The following is an 18,471-nucleotide window of genomic DNA, read 5'->3' as shown; positions in this document are numbered from 1 at the left end:
CTCATGCTCAGAGACTCAGATGATGGGGACATTTTGAGTCTCACAGGTTCACAAAAGAAACCAAAATTGTTCTCACTTTCCTAAAATGCCCTTCACACAATCAACAACTGAAGTGTCAGAGGATCTGTCCTCCAGAGAACTTCCCATGCCTTTTGAATTAAATAAACTGAAAAGGGCCAAGATGATTTGTGCCTTTAAAGGCACATGCCATATTTAATATGGAATAATTTTGTCACAGCTTTGATGGCATTAGGGAAGCATCATTACAGTTTGTAAAGAAAAGAATCATTTTTCTTTATATCAGCTGACACCACAGGTCTCAGATCATATATTTAGTATTACATTCTTTGAAAAAAATCTGGAGAAATCAATTTGGAACTTCAGATTCTCACCAACACCAGTAAACATTAAGCAGAAATATCTCATGGGCTTAAGAAACCCAAGGAACTGTAGTCTCACTTTTCTTATTTGATACCACAAGTGAGTATACTTCATATTTTCCCCCATTTAGTTTCCAAATATCAGTCAAGTCATTTCTACCTGATTTGGTTTAAAGTTTGTTTCAAGCTTTCCTCATATGAGTTACTAACACTGTCTTAAATTCCTTTAATCCTCTCCTTTCTCTAACCCAATAAGAATGAACTTTTTTTCCAGTTACTGGAAGTGCCCATAATATAGCAAATCAGATTGATCAAAAATCATTGGGAACCAGACCAAAGCACTGACATAAAACAAGAATTTTAACACCAATCACTGCAGAGTAAGAATAAATAAAGAATATCCTAATCATATTTACTAAATTGTGAAATATCCAAATCAGCAAAAGAGAATGTGGAAGATATTTCTGTTCAGAGGTGATAAAACTCTAAGAAACAATAGAGATAATATAGAATAAAATTATCAAAGAATCCTAAACGAAAGAAAACTGAGTTATGATAATCTAGGAAAAAAACCTCAGTATTATTTTTAAGTCCCTACAGGGGAGGTAAAGGTGTGATAACAGTTTATATTGCACATGCATGTTTCTGTTTTACACACAACACTGCACCTGAAAAACACACTCCTAACATGGTTCCCAAATGATGCCTCAGTACTTATTAACAGTGAACAATGAGGAGAATTCATTCCCCTCTCCTGCTTTGGCTCATGTTGGGTTTCACCTCGATTAGTGAGCTGAGCAGGCTTTTACTGCTGTCAAAAAACAACTGCCAGAATGCCTTAGGGGAAAAAGCATCTTAAATATTGAATGCTAACAGGCAGCATATAATTGCACATTCAAAATTAACCCTCTGAACCCTCAGCCAATGCTGATCAATATCATGATTGATCCATTTCTTAAAAATACAGAGTCATTTTCCCATATAGAACATGTATATATATGCTCATGTATATTAACTGCACATGAAAAACTGTGTAAAACTTCAAGCAATTTCAGAATTATACCATATTGACATTCCTAGAAACATCTGATATTCCCATTCTTAGGTTAGCAACAATATTTCAATACCCCTTTGTACATCAAGAATAGGGACAGCTTTAATGAGCCCTTAGATTGCAATCAACCCCACATTTGGGCAATCCCAGCCTGTATTTCATATATAGGGGAAAAAAAAGTGAAAGAAGCTCTCAATAAATTGCTTTGCTATCACAACTCTTAACATCCTGAATATTGAACATGCACCAAATTTCGACTTACCAGTACTAACACAGCTCTCTCCATCCTTACTGAGTTTCCAGCCTTCATAACAGGAGCACTTGACAGTATTTTTATGCTGTTCACAAACTTGGCTGCACTTGAGGTGCTTGGTGCAGAAATCCATAATCTCACAAGTTTTGTTGTCTGCAGTAAGATTGAATCCTGCAGGGCAGGAGCACACAATTCTTCCTCCAGGAACCACAGAACACTGATGGCTACATCCACCATTGTTAAGTGAACATTCATCTGAAATAACATGGAAAAACAATAATTAAGGGCTGCAAAAGCTGCCAGTTAGGTTGCATATAGCAAAGCCAACTAAAAAACCTACAGAAGCCTCCAAGATGGGCAAACAAAAAATTTATATTTCTAAATCAGATTTCTATACTTGCTTTTAAAATTATCTGATGTGCAACCTGGAAGCTTTACTGAATCCTTCAAGGTTTTGGCATAGCTCCATGTGCAAGTGGTGATCCTCAGGAGTCAGTGATATTGGGAAGAAATTTGTGACTTTGAGAGTGCTGAGGCCATGGCCTCAGAGAAGCTGTGGCTGCCCCATCCCTGGAAGTGTCCAAGGCCAGGTTGGAAGGGGCTGGGAGTAACCTGGTCTAACAGAAGTATCCCTGGAGTAACCTGGTCTAACAGAAGTATCCCTGGAGTAACCTGGTCCAACAGAAGTATCCCTGACCAAGCAGGAGGTCAGAATAAGCTGCATTTAAGGCGCCTTCCAAGCCAAATCATTCCATGGTAGGAACTCAAGCTTCTGTAGCTGGACAGAACTGCAGATGAGCTGAAGTCCTTTCCTATACATCAACGGCCTTTAAATTTTTTTACCTCCAGGAATGTTTTGTTGAAAACAACAGACTTGTCTCCTTTGCCTTATCTGAAGAAAGCTAAACCTTCAAGCATAAACTCAGTATGACTCTAAGTAAACTAAAATCCTCTGACAGGCTCCAGTGCTAAAATTTCAGCAGGAGAGCCTTTTTCTCAACAGGAGGTATCACAACAGGCAGGAATATCATGAGCAATCAGAAAAAGGTGTCTAAAAAGTACCACAAAGATCGCCTTCATCAGATCCATCAGGACAATCTCTTCTCCCATTGCAGAGCTTCTCAGGCTGTAGGCAGATGGAGGTATCATTAGCACAAGGGTATTTTGGTGGTCCACACAAATAGCCCTCGCAATTATCCTCATCAGACTGATCCTCACAATCAATATCGCCATCACATAGCCACGCTTTGCTAATGCATCTCCCTTGGGGAAAAGAGACAATAAACACAGGAAATCAGACTGGAAGCAAACTTTAGGAGGAAAGAAAAACCTTCAAAACAATGTACAGATTCCTCTTTTATTATTATTATTCTTTTCTATTAATGCTTTTTCCCTCTTTGATGAGCAGAAAGAAACCAACTTGCACTCATACTCTGAAGCATCGTTACAGCACTTTTGGCAATCTAATTTTCCAAACAACACCAGTGTCGCCCTGATTTTTTAATATTTTCTAAGCCTTCTGACGTTGACATTCTTGTAGAGAACTTTCTCACACACTTTCTGTAAATAACACATTGTTTTGCATTCTTTTGTGGAGGAGGAGAACTTTGGTTTGTCCAGTGTCATTAGAGAGGTGGCACTGTCACCCTCCAATCCACTGTCACTTTTGGAAAACCATAAATGTTGGAGTCAGAAAATAAACTTCCCTTTTTTGCTCTTCACCTTGAGAGCAGCAGTGTGTGCCTGTGTTCTTTCATGTTCCATAGCAGCATACCAGCCCTACTTATATGTGTGCTGCACAAAAGTGCATGCAGGCAGGACATAACCTCAAAATCTGTTAAATAAACCAAATGATGCTAAAACTTTCTAATTATTTTTAATTTTTGCTTTTCTTCATCTCTCTTCTTTTACCTTCTACAGCAACAGCCCTCCATCGAAGCATTGTTTCAATACATGACTTTTAATTAACATGGGTTTGCAAAGCAAAAATCTTTTCTAAAAGTAGACACAACCTATTCCCCAGTGATGTCAGATAAATGATCAGCTTTTAGGCAAAATAATTACAGCAGACAAAATTTCCTAAATTACTTCAGCTTTGTCAAATCAGTGTTCTGATCATGTCTTAAAAGGGAGAAAAGGAATTTGTGATGACCATCAATGTTTAGAGAGGCAAGAAAGCCTCCTGATTAGAAAAAAAGGGTTTTAACCTTTAAAATCATGGAAGTATTAAATTAGAATCAACAGAAGATGGATTTAAGTGAAAAGAGCCAAGACTGTGAATGCTGACACTTAGAGGTGGGTGTGTGTGCTCCTGTCCCAACCTATTTTTCTACTTGCTACCTACAGCCAGGAGGGTTTAGCTGTAGATTTTGATAACACTGAGCCTGAACAGAAAAGTCATGTTCTTTATTTTCCAATTAATAGAGAGAGAACAGATAGAACCACAGCTAATGAAGCGGATCTAGAATTTTTTTGAATTAGTTATGCAGAGAAAAATTCAATTGGAATAGGAAGGAAGTGTTTAGTTACATTAAAAGCAATTCTTCTGGATGCCCAGGCACTGACTGGCAAAGCCTGAGACTCCTAAATTCAAACCTGCTCAGTGTGAACTGACATGACTTTCTGCCCACCCTTCACAGCTTATGCAATAACAGATTTTGGTTTTCTTAAAAGGACACATTTGTTGAAGATTGGTTTAATGCACTTGGTTTGACATTTTAATCTTCTTTTGATGCAAAAATAGTTAATGTCCTCACAAAAAGTCAAGGGGATAAAAGACAGTGAAACAAGACTGAAAAAAACCCTACAATTCTGCAGCACTCATGAGGAAAATGTGAGACTGTTCTCACTTTTGGTGAAGAAAAGCAAGAAGTGAAACTTCAGGACCATACTACATTGAATGTGAGGTTTAAACAACAGAACATCATTTTGCCAGTGCAAAATCAGCTAGAAAACAAACAGGGAGGGGTGGCAATTAGAATGAAAATCTTCAACTATTTTCTTTAGTGGCCAAAGTCCCAAATATCCCAGACTGAAAAGACAGAACTACACAGACGTGAGGGAACAAAATTGTATGCATGATATGTACACAGCTTATCATTGCATGCAATCAAAAGTGTTTCAAAAAAGTGGCCCTATTCTTTATTATCCTGAATGATCATTGATTTTATATATTACTATAACACAGCAGTAGAATGCAAGCTAATGGAAAACACCAACATGAACCAAACCAACCATAACCCAAAGTAAATTGAAGTTGCTTCCAGTAGTGCTCCTAATCTGTTATTTTAATCTTTAATGCATTCAAATGTTTACAGAGAAAATCAGTTCCCCTGCTTTTCTTGTACCTTACCGAAGATATGTTTTATAATGAAAGATTCATCTTTCATTATGATAGATTTGACATGTTCTTAAGTAGAATATACTTTCAAGGAATTAATCTTTGCCAACATTCTGAAGAGATGGACTTAATGAAATATTATGACTGTCTTGAAATCATTACTTAGAATTCACTGAAGTCTTTTTCCTTTATTGCCCCTTAGTGAAACTCTCACTTCTGGTTTCCAGGAACCTCTTTAGTAAAATTCCATCATAAATTAATTGCCTCAATAGCTGCATCTGCCCTTTTCCAAAGCTCTTTTGTGTAACACAGTGAATCAGAAGTCCTCAGAGCAGCTATGTGGCAAAGCCTGATCCAAATGCTTCTCCAATGCTTTTTATTTCCTGCAAATATTATCAACAGAATTAACTATTTATACACCAATTCAGCCTTCCTCAGGATATTGTACACAGGAGCTTTTTTGACTGAATACATCTTCAACCATAAGAAAACTACTTTGGTGGAGCATTAATTGCACTGTTTCCTCTCACAGCTAATTCTTGCTGCCTAAAGCTGTAATGTTACACCTTCCAAATTCAGCATAGATTCAGTCTCCATCCCATCAACATTACAGAATGTTCCAGCCTGACCCATTTAACAGAATGTTGTGATGGTTGGTGATCTCACTTGTCCTGCAGAACACACCTGGGATTTAGACTGAATCACATTTTCAAAAGTGTGGTCATTTCTCAATTTAAAGAATTTAGTAGAAAGCAGATGTTTATAAATTACTGCTGGATGAGACAGGAGGGGAAAAAAAAGCCAAAAATCTAGGCCTAAAGAAGAAGAAGAGAGTTGATACAGCTGATACAGAAAACAATGTGGCCATGAGCTAAGGATAAAAATACCATCAATTTCCTCATCACGTTTCTGGAAAACGTTTCCTTCCCAGCCTTCCTCAGCTGCAGATTCTTTGGTCACAAATCTAATCTGGACTCTGACAATCCCCATCCAGACAGCAGCAGGGCTGCTTTTGTTATATTCTGCAAGCATCACTGTGATCTGCACCCATTGATTTGATTTCCTCTATGTACTTTCCTTATTTTCCATTCTAAACCAATACTCCTTCTTTCTTCAAAATCCTTTTCCCCCTCTAATATATTATTGCATGTAAGGGTAAAAAAAAAAAAAAACAAAAAACCAAAAAAAAAAACCCCCAAAAAACTGTAAAGCATAAAAAATTAGTCCACAGAGTAGCATGAAAAATGGGGGGATGCTGCTTGAAAAAATAAAAGAAGAGTAAATATGACAAATAAGCATTACAGCTCAGATGTACTGCTTACTAAACTGAAGTATTCATGGCTATTTTGCATTTGTCTTCACAGAAGTACTTCATTATGATCATTAGAGTAATTAGATGACATTTTAAGTGAGATTGCACAGATTCTGCTCTAGTGCAGCACCACTAACTGAAAAGCATGGAGATGGAATAAAAAGGATAAAATTGAGCTGAAGTACATGCCTGTAATAATTTTTGTAGTACATAAAATTGAGCTGAAGTACATGCCTATAATAATTTTTGGAGGACAGAATCGGAATTTAAAATAGAAAGTTGGACCTTTGTACAATTTAAATTAATCTAGACTAATTTAAAAGGAGCCTAATCTAATTTTAAACCAGAAAATAATTGGCTAGCAGCAGCCCAAGAGTAGTCAATCTCAATCAGGTAATGAATGCTTCTCTCATCCTACTGCTGTGCAACCTCTATATTTTTTTTCACACATTCCTACAAACAAACATGGGATGGTTTAAAAAAAAAAATAGAAAAACAATTGTGAAATCTGTTAGCTTAAGTATCCTGCAGCATTTTGGCTGACTTTGGATAAACCAGCTCAAGGACTGCCCAGGCTGGACAGTTCCAGCAAGACCAACCAAAATAATAAAAGTGTAAAAACACAAAACAGAAATGGAAGATGTTCAAGGGGAGAAGCAAAGTATTTGTTTATTCAACAAATAATCCATTTAGGGAGCCATAAGTCATTTAATATCCAAAGGAGTCAGATGACTTGTTAGGAATAAAATGTTCAACTACCAGAGGCAAATGACAAAAAGCCATCTCTGTAAGTTTTAGAACACCCTCTGCCATAGATCCTTAACTCAATATTGGAGGAGGAACTGGGTACAGGGGGTTCTTGAGATCACCACCTCTGTAAGCAGAAAAATCCCTTTTGGCTGAATGCTGACAAATCCTGCCTTTGTAGCTTGGCATTCACCCCTGGGGCACTGTTACACATCAACCAAAGCCACAAAAGCCACAGTAAGGAAAGACCCTGCAGCTACTAATTACAGACATAAAATGGAAAGAAATAAGCAAAAAATGGGCAGTACCCTCTCACTATCACTGTTCCCACCAGCTGCCCCTTCCCTCCTGAAGTACTGGCTGATTCAGCTCCCTCCTCTCACATGTTCCTACACAAACCCATCACATTCTGGATCAGATGTCACCACCCAGCAGGCTCTGAGGGGACAATTAGCCAGTGCCTCCCCACCAAACAGCTGCCATACATGCACAAGCCAGACAGCATTATTTCTTTAGAATCATGCACAGAGAAAATTACACTTCTTCTGAAACATTCCAGCAACTATTTCTCACAAACCCATTATTAGTCCTTTGTCCAAACCACATGGAACAAATGGAAAAGTAGCTAAACAAAAATTTATTTGCCTTTGCTGTTTTCTGCCACAGTGCATTACTGCATGCCTCCTCCAAACTTTGCTCCTTCCAGGAGGAAGGAATATTGCAAAAGAGAAAATTATGACTGTCATAACTGGTTGCTCCAGTGGTGTTTCCAAACAATAAACAAGCACAATTGCATTTTCCTTCAAATCAAAGCCATATACCCTTGAATTTAGCAAATTTTTGATGAAAATTTTTGTTCTCCTATATTTTTATGTGAACAGCCAGAGAAGTCACCTTTCACCTCGTACACTGAGACAGTGCCCTCCTTTAACCTGACTACAAACATTGAGAAGTACATTATGAGGGAGAAGTACATTATGAGGGAGTGCAGCTTGGACTGTGGACTTTGAAATGGGGTTCTAGTTCTCTGTTGAAAAAAACAGCTCATTCATTTGTGCTGAATTGAAATCCTTGCTATTTCCTGTTATTATGGCAGCTGTATTTGGAAAACCTCAGCTTACCACCAGAAAGGGCTTTCCATTCTCTGTATCTAAAACCATTCAGGACAAGTAAGAAACCAAAGCCCAGCCTAAGAAGCAAGCTTTTCTGAAAGGAATGAAGCCTAATAACTAAAGTCTGCACTCCATTTTGTACTCCCCACTGCCTCTAACCTATCTCTACTTCCTCTTGTTAGTAATATCTTTCTCATTAGCTTTCCAAATGCAGCTGATGAAAATAAACCTCATCTATTGTGATTTATGCACCTTTCTTGCCTCTAATAATTCTGGCCACTTGGACTGGTGTTAGTTTTTCCCCATTTAGGCACAAGGAAATACACTTGCTCCTGGTGCTATTTCCTGTACCAGGGTTTCCATCTCTCAGTTTCAGGAAACAGACCATTCTGTTGGAAGTGAATAATCCATTTTTACCTACAGAAAAAGTTTCATGTAACAGCTACTTATTCTGCACATCTTTTGGGATACAAGAGGAAATGTGTTTTTTTAGACACAATTCTGTATTCCATATTTCTTTTTCAAGACATCATGATTTTTATAACTTTAAAATACAAGGAAGAGGATGATACTTTTGGACAGAGATCACACAACCCCTCTGACACATTTATTGTGCTTAGCTGCAACACTGGCATTAGAAAGGGTTCTCCCTTCCTTTAACATTTGTTGCAACAATTTTCCTACTTCTTACAGTCTTTAAATATTGCTCTGAATGTTGTTTTAGCCCTAATATCACAAAAGCTTTGATAGAAATCACAAAAATATTAGTACTGCGCTGACATATATTCATTTCTTCTTTAACAGGACTTTCCCTTAAAAAAAGTTCCATCTAAGCATTATTGTTTATATCATTGCATATCCTCATGCAATGATTGTCACATTCTTATCCCACCTTTTAGTGTAGTATACTTAGAGAAAAAAATTAATTTTAAACACAATCAAAGAATGTATTTTCTTACAATACTGCACTTCAAATTTCCAGTGCTGTAGTTGTTAATTCTTCAAATATTCAAGGTACTCTATACTGTTCCATTCAACTTATTTCTAGGGCCAGAAAGGGGAAAGAGAAGAAAACACCTGAGCTTTGGAGTACTATTAAATGCTTTATTGAAGTATTTGGTGTGATGTACTGTCATAGAGAGCGGTCTCAGCTTTAAGTAATCTCAAAACTCATCCATTTCATATTGTAAATCAGAAAACAGGACATGTGCATCAATATTGTTTTGCTGGTAGGAATACAATGGGTAACCTCACCTCATGAGTGTTAAGCATTAGTTAAAGAGTAGATATGTGATGAAACAACACAAACTCACCCAGACACACACAGAGTAAGTGAGAGGAAAATGCACCTGCAAGCCCCTACCTGTACTCCTGCAGGAGAACTTTGTTTTCTCATCACACACCCTGAGAGTGCCATTGCAGCCCTTCTCATCACTTCCATCCTCACAGTCCTTCTCTCCATCGCAGCGCCACAGCTCAGGAACGCAGCTCCCGTCAGGACTGCACTGAAATTCCCTCCCACTGCACCTTCCAGGAGAGGGAGTTTCTTAGAAAAATAAGAATTACATTGAAGAATTTGCTCGTGTGAGTTTGTTTTTTTTTTTTTTCCCATTCCAAGTCTACACTGGCTTAGAATGCTCTTCCTAATCCAAGCCAAAATCAGAGCTCCCAAGGATAACCCTCAAAATGCCTTATTCCATCTTATAACTCACACCTTCAACACAAGCTTCAAACTCTTTCTTATCCTCCTCACTTCCTTCACTCCCCTTCCAGACCATGCACAATGCTGATTTTTATTACCTTTTTTCACATCTGTCAAACAGGAAGGAGTTTAAAGGTACAAGGAAGAGGAACAAAGCTGATGAAGTCTCCCTGGCATTTCACAAACCCTGTGCTTAATCCTCAAGCTGCTTTCCCTCATCTTTCCCCATTCTCCTTTTCTACCCAACAATGTCCATTTCCTGATGCACAGAAGCTGAAGGGTCCCACCTGGGCTCTCAAAGGCCCCCACACCTTCTGGTTTGTGCTGTCACAGCCCTGCAGGAGCAGCTGGAGCTGTTCCAAACCCCACAGCAAAGGGGTGCACTCAGGGCAGCCCTGGAATCAGTGCTGACTGCTTCAAACAATAATTACTGGGAGGTTTTAATTATTCATCACGTGCATAATTCTCTAAGCATTTTCTAGCTTATGGCCATTTCAATTTTATTCTTGCTTTTCTTTTCCCAAGCTATTACAACTGTATTTCTATTATTTAATGACATTCTAATGACAATAGCATGAACTTTAAAGTAATGGCCTACTTATACTTCCCTGCTTGTACCAAGAAGCACTATTTGAATCAATTCTTATAGCACTGTTTATAAATATACATTTTATTTTATTTAACATTGCTTTGTTGTTTTTTTTCCCTTACATAATCAACATCCTATTGTAAAAGGTTAGAGCAAGGCTTTAAGTTTAAAATGGAAATGAACAGGGGTAAAAGTGGGTTGTTCAGTTCCAGACTGATCATTTTGATATTGATAAAATTACTTTTGTGAATATATAAAATTAGTATGACATTCTGATAATTCATGTATTTGTATGAGGTATCCAACTAGGTTTAAAATATAAAGTTATTAAAAGGGACCAATAATATTTTGTACAATTACTTTTTTGTAGAAAACACATTAAGAGGAAAATAGGAAAGATATTCCCTCATTCTGATCTGATTATTCTTTATCCTTTGCCATAGGCATCCTTCCTTTCTCTCCCCAGTCAAATAAATACAGTGCATGGCATTTAAACAGGGCTGGAGTTTGTTAAAATGCTTTTATGTAAAAAAAAAACCACAAAGACTTCCATCACACAAAAGTGAGAGTATTACTGTTCCACTGCATGAAAAAACCCAGAAAATATCAATAATACCTTAAAGAATGTTTCTGTCTCTTCACCTAGACAGCATGCATCTCTGCAGTAAGCAAAACACCACATCTAGCATAATTCCCTGAAGTAAAACTGTAAAACTTATCTCTCTGTAATACCTGTTCTGTTTCCAAATGCATTCCTCTTCATGATACACTTCTGTGCTATCACATTGCACTTGACATATTTCCCATCCCAGCCTTTACCAAGGTTAAAAGCATCTCCTCTTTTCCCATTGGCTGGAGGTCAGGTATTCATAACAAAATTATTCTCTGCATTAAAAACTTGGGGAAAAAAAATAAAAATCTAACCTTCCCTGCTGCAGTTTGTTCTGGTTTCATCACTGAAATCTCCACAGTCATTGTCACCATCACAGGCCCAGTGACCTGGGATGCATCTGCCATTCTGACACCTGAACTGATCAGCAGAGCACGAGTGAACGCAGCCCAGCTCGTCGCTGCCGTCACCGCAGTCATCGTCTGCAAACAACATTTGAAAATACTTTAAAATTCAAAAGTCCTGAATGAAATAGGTGAGGAGGGAAAATAATTTTGAAAAAGGCAAAAGAAAAAAAATCCAGTAAATAAAGTCGTATGTTTTCTGCCCACAGGCATCAAATTATTGCTAATGCGCATAATACTTTAAATATTATTTACCAACAGCACTCAACTCAGTCATAGTTGGATAGTCTAACCCCTTACTCAGTTATTCAACCACAGACACCAGCAAGCAAGACAGGCCTGCAGATTTTCTTAATTTCTTTAACTGCGTGTGACAACACAGGCTTTCAAACCCAGTTGGTTTACTTTATTCTCTGTGATAGCCTAAGATAGTTAATCACAGACACAAACATTTGGTTTTCATATAAACCAAAATAAAAACCTGACAAATTTCTTTTCAGTGCTGTTAAACTTTGTTTCCATGTGCTTGCAAGAGTGCAAAGTGGAGAAAGCACATAAGTAATCATGGACTGCAGTTTCTCATTACTCTAATGTTGCAGTCATTACAGCAGTCTTAAGGCAATTCCCGTAATTTGATCGTGGTCATCAAGGGAGGAAGGAGATAAATATGTTAGGTACACTCTAAAGGGTCTCCATGCACAGAAATTCATCAGCACACTGTGATAATTTCGGGAATTTGTCCATTTACAGCTAAAAATTCCTGTCAGACAAATAAAATTATAGGAGCACCAAATGTTTTGGACCAACCCAATGTTATTAGGACTGGAGCAACATCACTCCCACACCACAAGCTCTGAGAGGAGATTTATTTTAGCATTCAAATATGTACTCTTCCAGCCAAAAGAACTAAATACATTATAAAGTTGTGCTGGCCTTCAGTCCTCAAGGATGCTCTTTATTTTACTGAACTTGTCCACAAATAGCAAAAAATCAGATATATTGGTCACCGAAATCATGTTGTTTTCTCAGAACAGAAAACACTTTCAAAAGCAATAGCTTTGCTTTCCTCTTTTTTTTTTTTTAATAATGAATCATCATACTTCATTCTACATAATATAGTATTTGTACCTATTACAATATACAATGCTTCATTCCTTATCTGAACCTTCAGTGTTGCTGATTTCTAGGTCAGATCAGTAATTCTCAAATGCTTTATTTATTCTCTGACCACTTACAAGCCAAGGTGACAAAATGAGTCTCAGAGAAAAGAACATCAAAGCAGTATTTATGTGATATCCCTCATATTCATTTCAGATATAGAGGACTTGATACTTGCCTGAATCACAGAGCCATTTGCTGCTAATGCATCTTCCATTTCTGCAGATAAACTGAGTTAGTGGCTCACATGTTGGGAATTCTGTGAAAGGGTTCAAAAAGAAATAAAAACTGTTTAACATAATTTAATATTACTCTTCAGTAATATTCTGTCACCTCCCTGTATGCATAAATTACACAAGTGTGCTGTAGCAAACATTTGCACCTGCCAGATATTGAATGTGGAGAGGAGAAAAAGGTAAGACACCAAAAAGAATAATAAAATGGCTTCCAACTGCAAATACTGTCTAAACCCTACTTTTCATCAACATGAAATTCATTCCTCTGTAATAAATAGTCTGGTCCTATATTCCCATCAGACCAAGGCTGGTTTTCCCACTATGCCAATATTTAAGACTAACCATAGCTTGATGACTGATACAAGCTCTATTTTCCATGTGCTTATTTACAGAAGGGTTCTCCAATTGCAACAGCACTGCCAGGAAGAGACAGGAAATGGAGCACTATAAAATGGGAAGGTTAAGTACCAAGCTAAAGAACAGCCAAGAAATAAACTTACTCTACACTGGAATAATAAAATACAAGACTGAAATGTCAGCCTTCACAAGCAATTCCTCCCAGCATTCCAGTAAAGCAGTAGAAATCTGAGACAATATTATTCACAAAGAATCATCTGTATTGACCACACATATTTGTTTCATAATTATCTCATATGCTTCTGAATAGAGTAACTTAAATGTGGTCTGAATTTTTTCAGACTTCTTTTTCTTCTAAAGCCAATGGCATAGGCAGATGTGTGAATTTATTATTAACCTGCTAAACACTCTGAGAAATACTGAAGAGTCTTTTCTAAATTTTTAAACCATGCCATATAAATATAAAACTTGATTAGGATGAGAACTGAAATCACTTTGCTTTTACTTAACCTCACAAAGTTTTGGCTCAAAAAGAGTCACGCTCTGATGAAGCACTAAACCAAACCAGCTTCATCTAATAACAGATTTAAAACAAAATAAGTTTTTATTTAAAAAATTACATAGAGAGCACCAAGAACTTAATTGAACAGAGGTGATTATCCTGCTTCAAAGGGTAAGAATAAAAGGGTAAGGAAAAAAGCTCCCATTGATGAAAACACTTTATCAGTTACTTCTAGAAAGTTCTTGCTTTTTTTGTTTGGTTGGGTTTGGGTTTTGTTTGGGTTAGTTGGTATACGGATTTTGGTGTTTTGAGTGTTTTTGTTTGTTTGTTTGGGTTCTTTTTGCTAAACATAATAATTACAATGACAAAAAATCTGTTCCAAGAAAAAAAAACGGCAGTGTGCAACTGCAGTAGTGCTTAGCCACAATCTATGCCCCACATGCTTCAAGCAGAGCTGAAAGCAACTTTTAATTTTGCTTTTTCAAATATTTTTTCCACAAATTTAACTTGTTCATTAAATGCAATTTTCCTCTTTTCCATACATGAATGCCTCCACGACTTAATTTTCTTTGTGTTGCCCTGTACAGAGGGACAGAAACCGATTAAAGAGAATTGTGATTACCCTCAGCACCACCAGCAGCAGCCAGCTCACGACTCCCAGCCCAGCACAGCCTTTCCAAGAATTCTTTGTGGCATGTCCAGAGTTTGCCCCAGCCTTCACTAGCCACAGCTCCTGCTCACATGCCAGAGCACACCCAGCACTCCCCTCCTTGTCCCTATTTCCTCCTTCTCAGAACTGCAGCTGACCCTCACCCAGCCCTGTCCTGAGTGCCACAGAAATGAGCAAAGGTGACTCTTGAGCTCCCAGTGAGGTCTCCCCACACCAATCTCATTTCTCTCCTGGGTCCTTATGGGTACAAGAGTTTTAAACTGTTTCATAGAAGGAAATATTTCCCACTGAACAGAACACGTAAGTAAATGCCATTAGCATGCCCATTAGTGATCAAATTATAGGGCAGGATGAAAAATAAAATATTTGACCATATTTGCACAGCCACAGTGTTTGAGGATAATAAAACAAGATGCTAAAATATGAAACAAGTTTGGCTATACGGAAAAACAGCCAGTCACATAAATCCTGATTAAAGGATCTGAAGAAATATCCCAGGTGAGCTGAGAGGACACTGAACAAAGCTCACAGGAAGGATTTCCAAAGGTGCCAGTAACATCTGTGTGTTGCTGACATGCCTGGGAGCACGAGGTAGAGGCAGAGAAACCTCTCTAGCACTGAGAGCCAGTGCTGTGCCATTAAACTGAGAGTTAGAACTTTAGAGATTGCAAAATGCAAATCCCCTGCTCACTCATCCTACCTCTGTACACAACTGAACTACTTTGATTCGAATCAAGGCAATTAGAAGTCTACCTTAATAATATTGTTATTTTGATTCATGTAAAGATTTCATTTTCTGCCCCATCCCTGCAAGTGCTCAATGCCAGTTTGGATGGAGGTCTGGTCTGGTGGGAGGTGTCCCTGCCCATGGAGAGGGTTGGAACAAAATGGTCTCTAAGGATCCTTCCAACCCAAAGCACCCTGTGCTTCGACACTGCAATCCATCCTGTTCTGTGATTCTGCATCTGCAGACAGCTCATTGACCCTCGTGCTCTCAGACTCACAGCAGTTACCAGTGCCCTGCAAAACAAGTGACTATTAAAATCCTTAATTGTTTGGAAGCAGCTGATTAGAGAGAGCACACCCCTCTCTGCAGTATCTCAGCAAAGCAGCAGTCAGCACAGCTGCTGATACTCTCTCATGATGGAACCAAGACTTTTTGTTTTTTCCCAGAAAAATACAAGATCAAATATACTCCTTTTGTGCTTGAAACAGGCTGATTTTATTGACATCTAGAATATGCTGAGGGGGCCCATTGGAGAAGTATGTGGCAGAGATAAAGTATGATTTTTGAGGGTGACAGCATTTGATAATGGGCTGTAAATTAAAAAAGTCTTGATTGATCTGCATATTTGGTATTGTAGTTAAAAACTCATTAACTAGAAAATGTTGCATTTGCTTTGGGGTTTATTTATCAACCAAACAAAGTCTATTTTCTATTTCAGTAATAACATTGCCATTTAATTTGACAAGAGATCCCTATATGCTTTATATGTTACAGAAGAATTTTCCTTTCCCCCCCAAACAAAAATCCACTTACCACAGGATGTCATTTCATCAGTTCCATCTCCACAGTCATCCTCCCTGTCACACAGCCACGACGTCGGAATACACCGTCCGTTGCCACAAGAAAACTGATTAACCTGACAAGTTCTTGCTGTCAAGACAAAGCACTCCAAAAATACAAGGGAAATGGACTAGATCCATTAGGTCTCTTGGTGGGTGTCTGATTTTAGAAGCTGCAGGGCTGGAGGGCACCTCCTGGCCTGCTGCACCTTTCCCCTGCTCTGACTAAACATCGTTCACCTCCTTTGATTTCAGAGAAAACTGAGGTCACCTGCAGGGCTGTGTTCTACCTCTGCTGTGTGGAATTGCTAGTGGTTTCTTCCTCATAAAATAAAATGAAATTCTAGATTTAACTGTGCAAAGCTAGGTGGTAAGAAAAGAATTAAACAAGTAAACAAAAGTAAACAAAAACCAGGGCATAAAAATGCCCACCAGTTGGAATAGTAACAGCCTGTGTTCCACACCATGAACAATGATCATGTGAGTTTTGTATTTACACAGGAAAATGGGAATTAGCCTGTGTGTGATGTGCCTGGCCTCACTTTACTTAGAATCCTTGCCTTTGCAAACACTGAACTGCAATCATCCATTAAAGGAATCAATGCATGTCTTTCTCCTGAAGAAATAAGGATCACTAAAAGAATTTGTGCTATGTAGCTACAGAAATTACTTTGAAAGTAATGAATTGTAAAATGAGTTGTAAAATGTCACTAAAAAGCTAACATAGAAAACTGCCATTATGTATAATTTTGTTTATTTAAAATTTGAACCCATAAAAATGCCAGAGATAGCAACACAGATTTTGATTACAATTTTGAGCTTTTAGAGTTCACCTGCATGTTATTCTACACTTTAAAAAAATGACTGATATGTCAAAGACCCCAGTGACTGAAATAATATTTCTTCATTTATTATTTTCAACTACCATTTTCCTTTTTCTTCAGAGAAGTAGCCCAAAACACCAAAGAGGAATCTAAGTTTAAGATATTTCAAAGTAATTTTTTAAACATTAACTGTGTTTGCCACTGCAGGAATAAATGGAAAAACAAGAATACAAAATTTGATTCATTGTCAACTGACACAGGGTTGGAAAAATGGTCTTCAAATTAGACTCTCACCCTACAAGCAAACAGTTGGATATCAAAGAATATCAAGGCAGTAAGGCAACAGGGAATATTTTAATACACAGTGTGTGTTGTCTTGCACTGCACTTCAGTTCAAAACACTCATCAGCTTATTGATGGATGGCATGTTGCATATTTGAGATTTAATGCTTGTTTGGAGTACTCTGACAACAAGCACTAAATATCACTTCCACACAAGCAAAGGACAGATTTGGGAATTCCATGATTTACTACAGTGGAATCAGTAAACAATCCTCATCTTGCTGTTTGCTTAGAAACCCACTCACCAGTTAATAACTCCAAAATGAGAAGAATTTAAAGGCACCGAGTGGAAACTGAATAACTAATTATGCATAAACTAAATCAGCATAAAATAAAATTTACTGGTGACACGGCACCCATCGCAGCACACTAAAAAAAGTTCTAACTGCCAAAAAAGATTTGTACCTCAGAGTTTGTACCTGAGCATTGCTTTGACAGTCAACCCATATGGAAAGATTAAGAGCTGAATAACTTTGGAAAGCACAGCCAAGCACATGGATTAAGTGAAATATAATTTGCATTCCAGTCTCGGTGGCATCAAAATCTGAATTCATTTAAGATGTCAATAATCAGATTAAAAGTAGCAGCTTGGTTCAGTTTAGTTCAAATCAGTCCTGAACTATTCATGGAACTGTTTGCACAACCAAGTAAAATTTTTACCTGCACAAGTTTCATTTGATTCATCTTCGTTATTACCACAATCATTAGCTCCATCACAAAGCCACCTCTTGGGAATGCAGCGATTATTTTGGCACTTAAACTGATCATCAGGACAGCTGTGATTGACTGTGGAGGACAAAAAGAGAAGGTTTTTTTCCCCCTAAGAAGATAACCTGAGAAAAACAGCTGTGAAATCTGTGAAAAGAACACATTAAATGCTATTCCCTAGTGATGCAGTTAGCGTGGTTATCTTGTATGTATAACTACCATGACATAAAGATTGTTCAGCCAACCAGTCAATTACAAACATTGCAGTGCTTCAATCATAAATTAAATAATATCTAATAAAGATGCCAATATGGGGATCCTCTTCTATTAGGTGATAAAAGGTAGCAGCATTTTATGGAGTTGTTTCCTTAAAGAAACACGTTCTCAATCACATTTGGGCAGTGTGATGAGGTTTGCAAACTAAAGTGCATATAAACAAAGGAAAACACCAAAGGGAACAGCTGCAAGCTGCTAAGTGCAGATCCAAAATATGACACCACAGTGAGCAGGGATTTGGGCAGGTCATAAAATGCTTCTAAAATGAGGCACATTACTGTCAATGGCCACATATAGATCTGCTGTTTACTCACCATGAAATTGTAGGT

The 18,471-nt window shown here is 37.8% G+C and overlaps 1 protein-coding gene across 1 annotated transcript in view; it reads right to left on the bottom strand.

Annotated features, from left to right (window-relative positions):
- Window positions 1-18,471, bottom strand: part of LRP1B (LDL receptor related protein 1B) — a gene marked incomplete at both ends in the record, with an annotated part of 618,484 nt that overhangs the window by 179,935 nt on the left and 420,078 nt on the right. The window contains 7 exons of the mRNA XM_084209463.1: window positions 1,697-1,942; window positions 2,750-2,950; window positions 9,562-9,744; window positions 11,414-11,581; window positions 12,840-12,920; window positions 15,967-16,083; window positions 17,819-17,944. Of these exons, the coding sequence (XP_084065589.1) occupies window positions 1,697-1,942; window positions 2,750-2,950; window positions 9,562-9,744; window positions 11,414-11,581; window positions 12,840-12,920; window positions 15,967-16,083; window positions 17,819-17,944 (1,122 nt within the window). The remainder of the gene's footprint in view (window positions 1-1,696; window positions 1,943-2,749; window positions 2,951-9,561; window positions 9,745-11,413; window positions 11,582-12,839; window positions 12,921-15,966; window positions 16,084-17,818; window positions 17,945-18,471) is intronic.

This window comes from Fringilla coelebs, assembly GCF_963513975.1.
Source record: "Fringilla coelebs genome assembly, chromosome: 7".
NCBI classification, from domain to species: Eukaryota; Metazoa; Chordata; class Aves; order Passeriformes; family Fringillidae; genus Fringilla; species Fringilla coelebs.
This window is presented reverse-complemented; position numbering and strand designations above follow the sequence as displayed.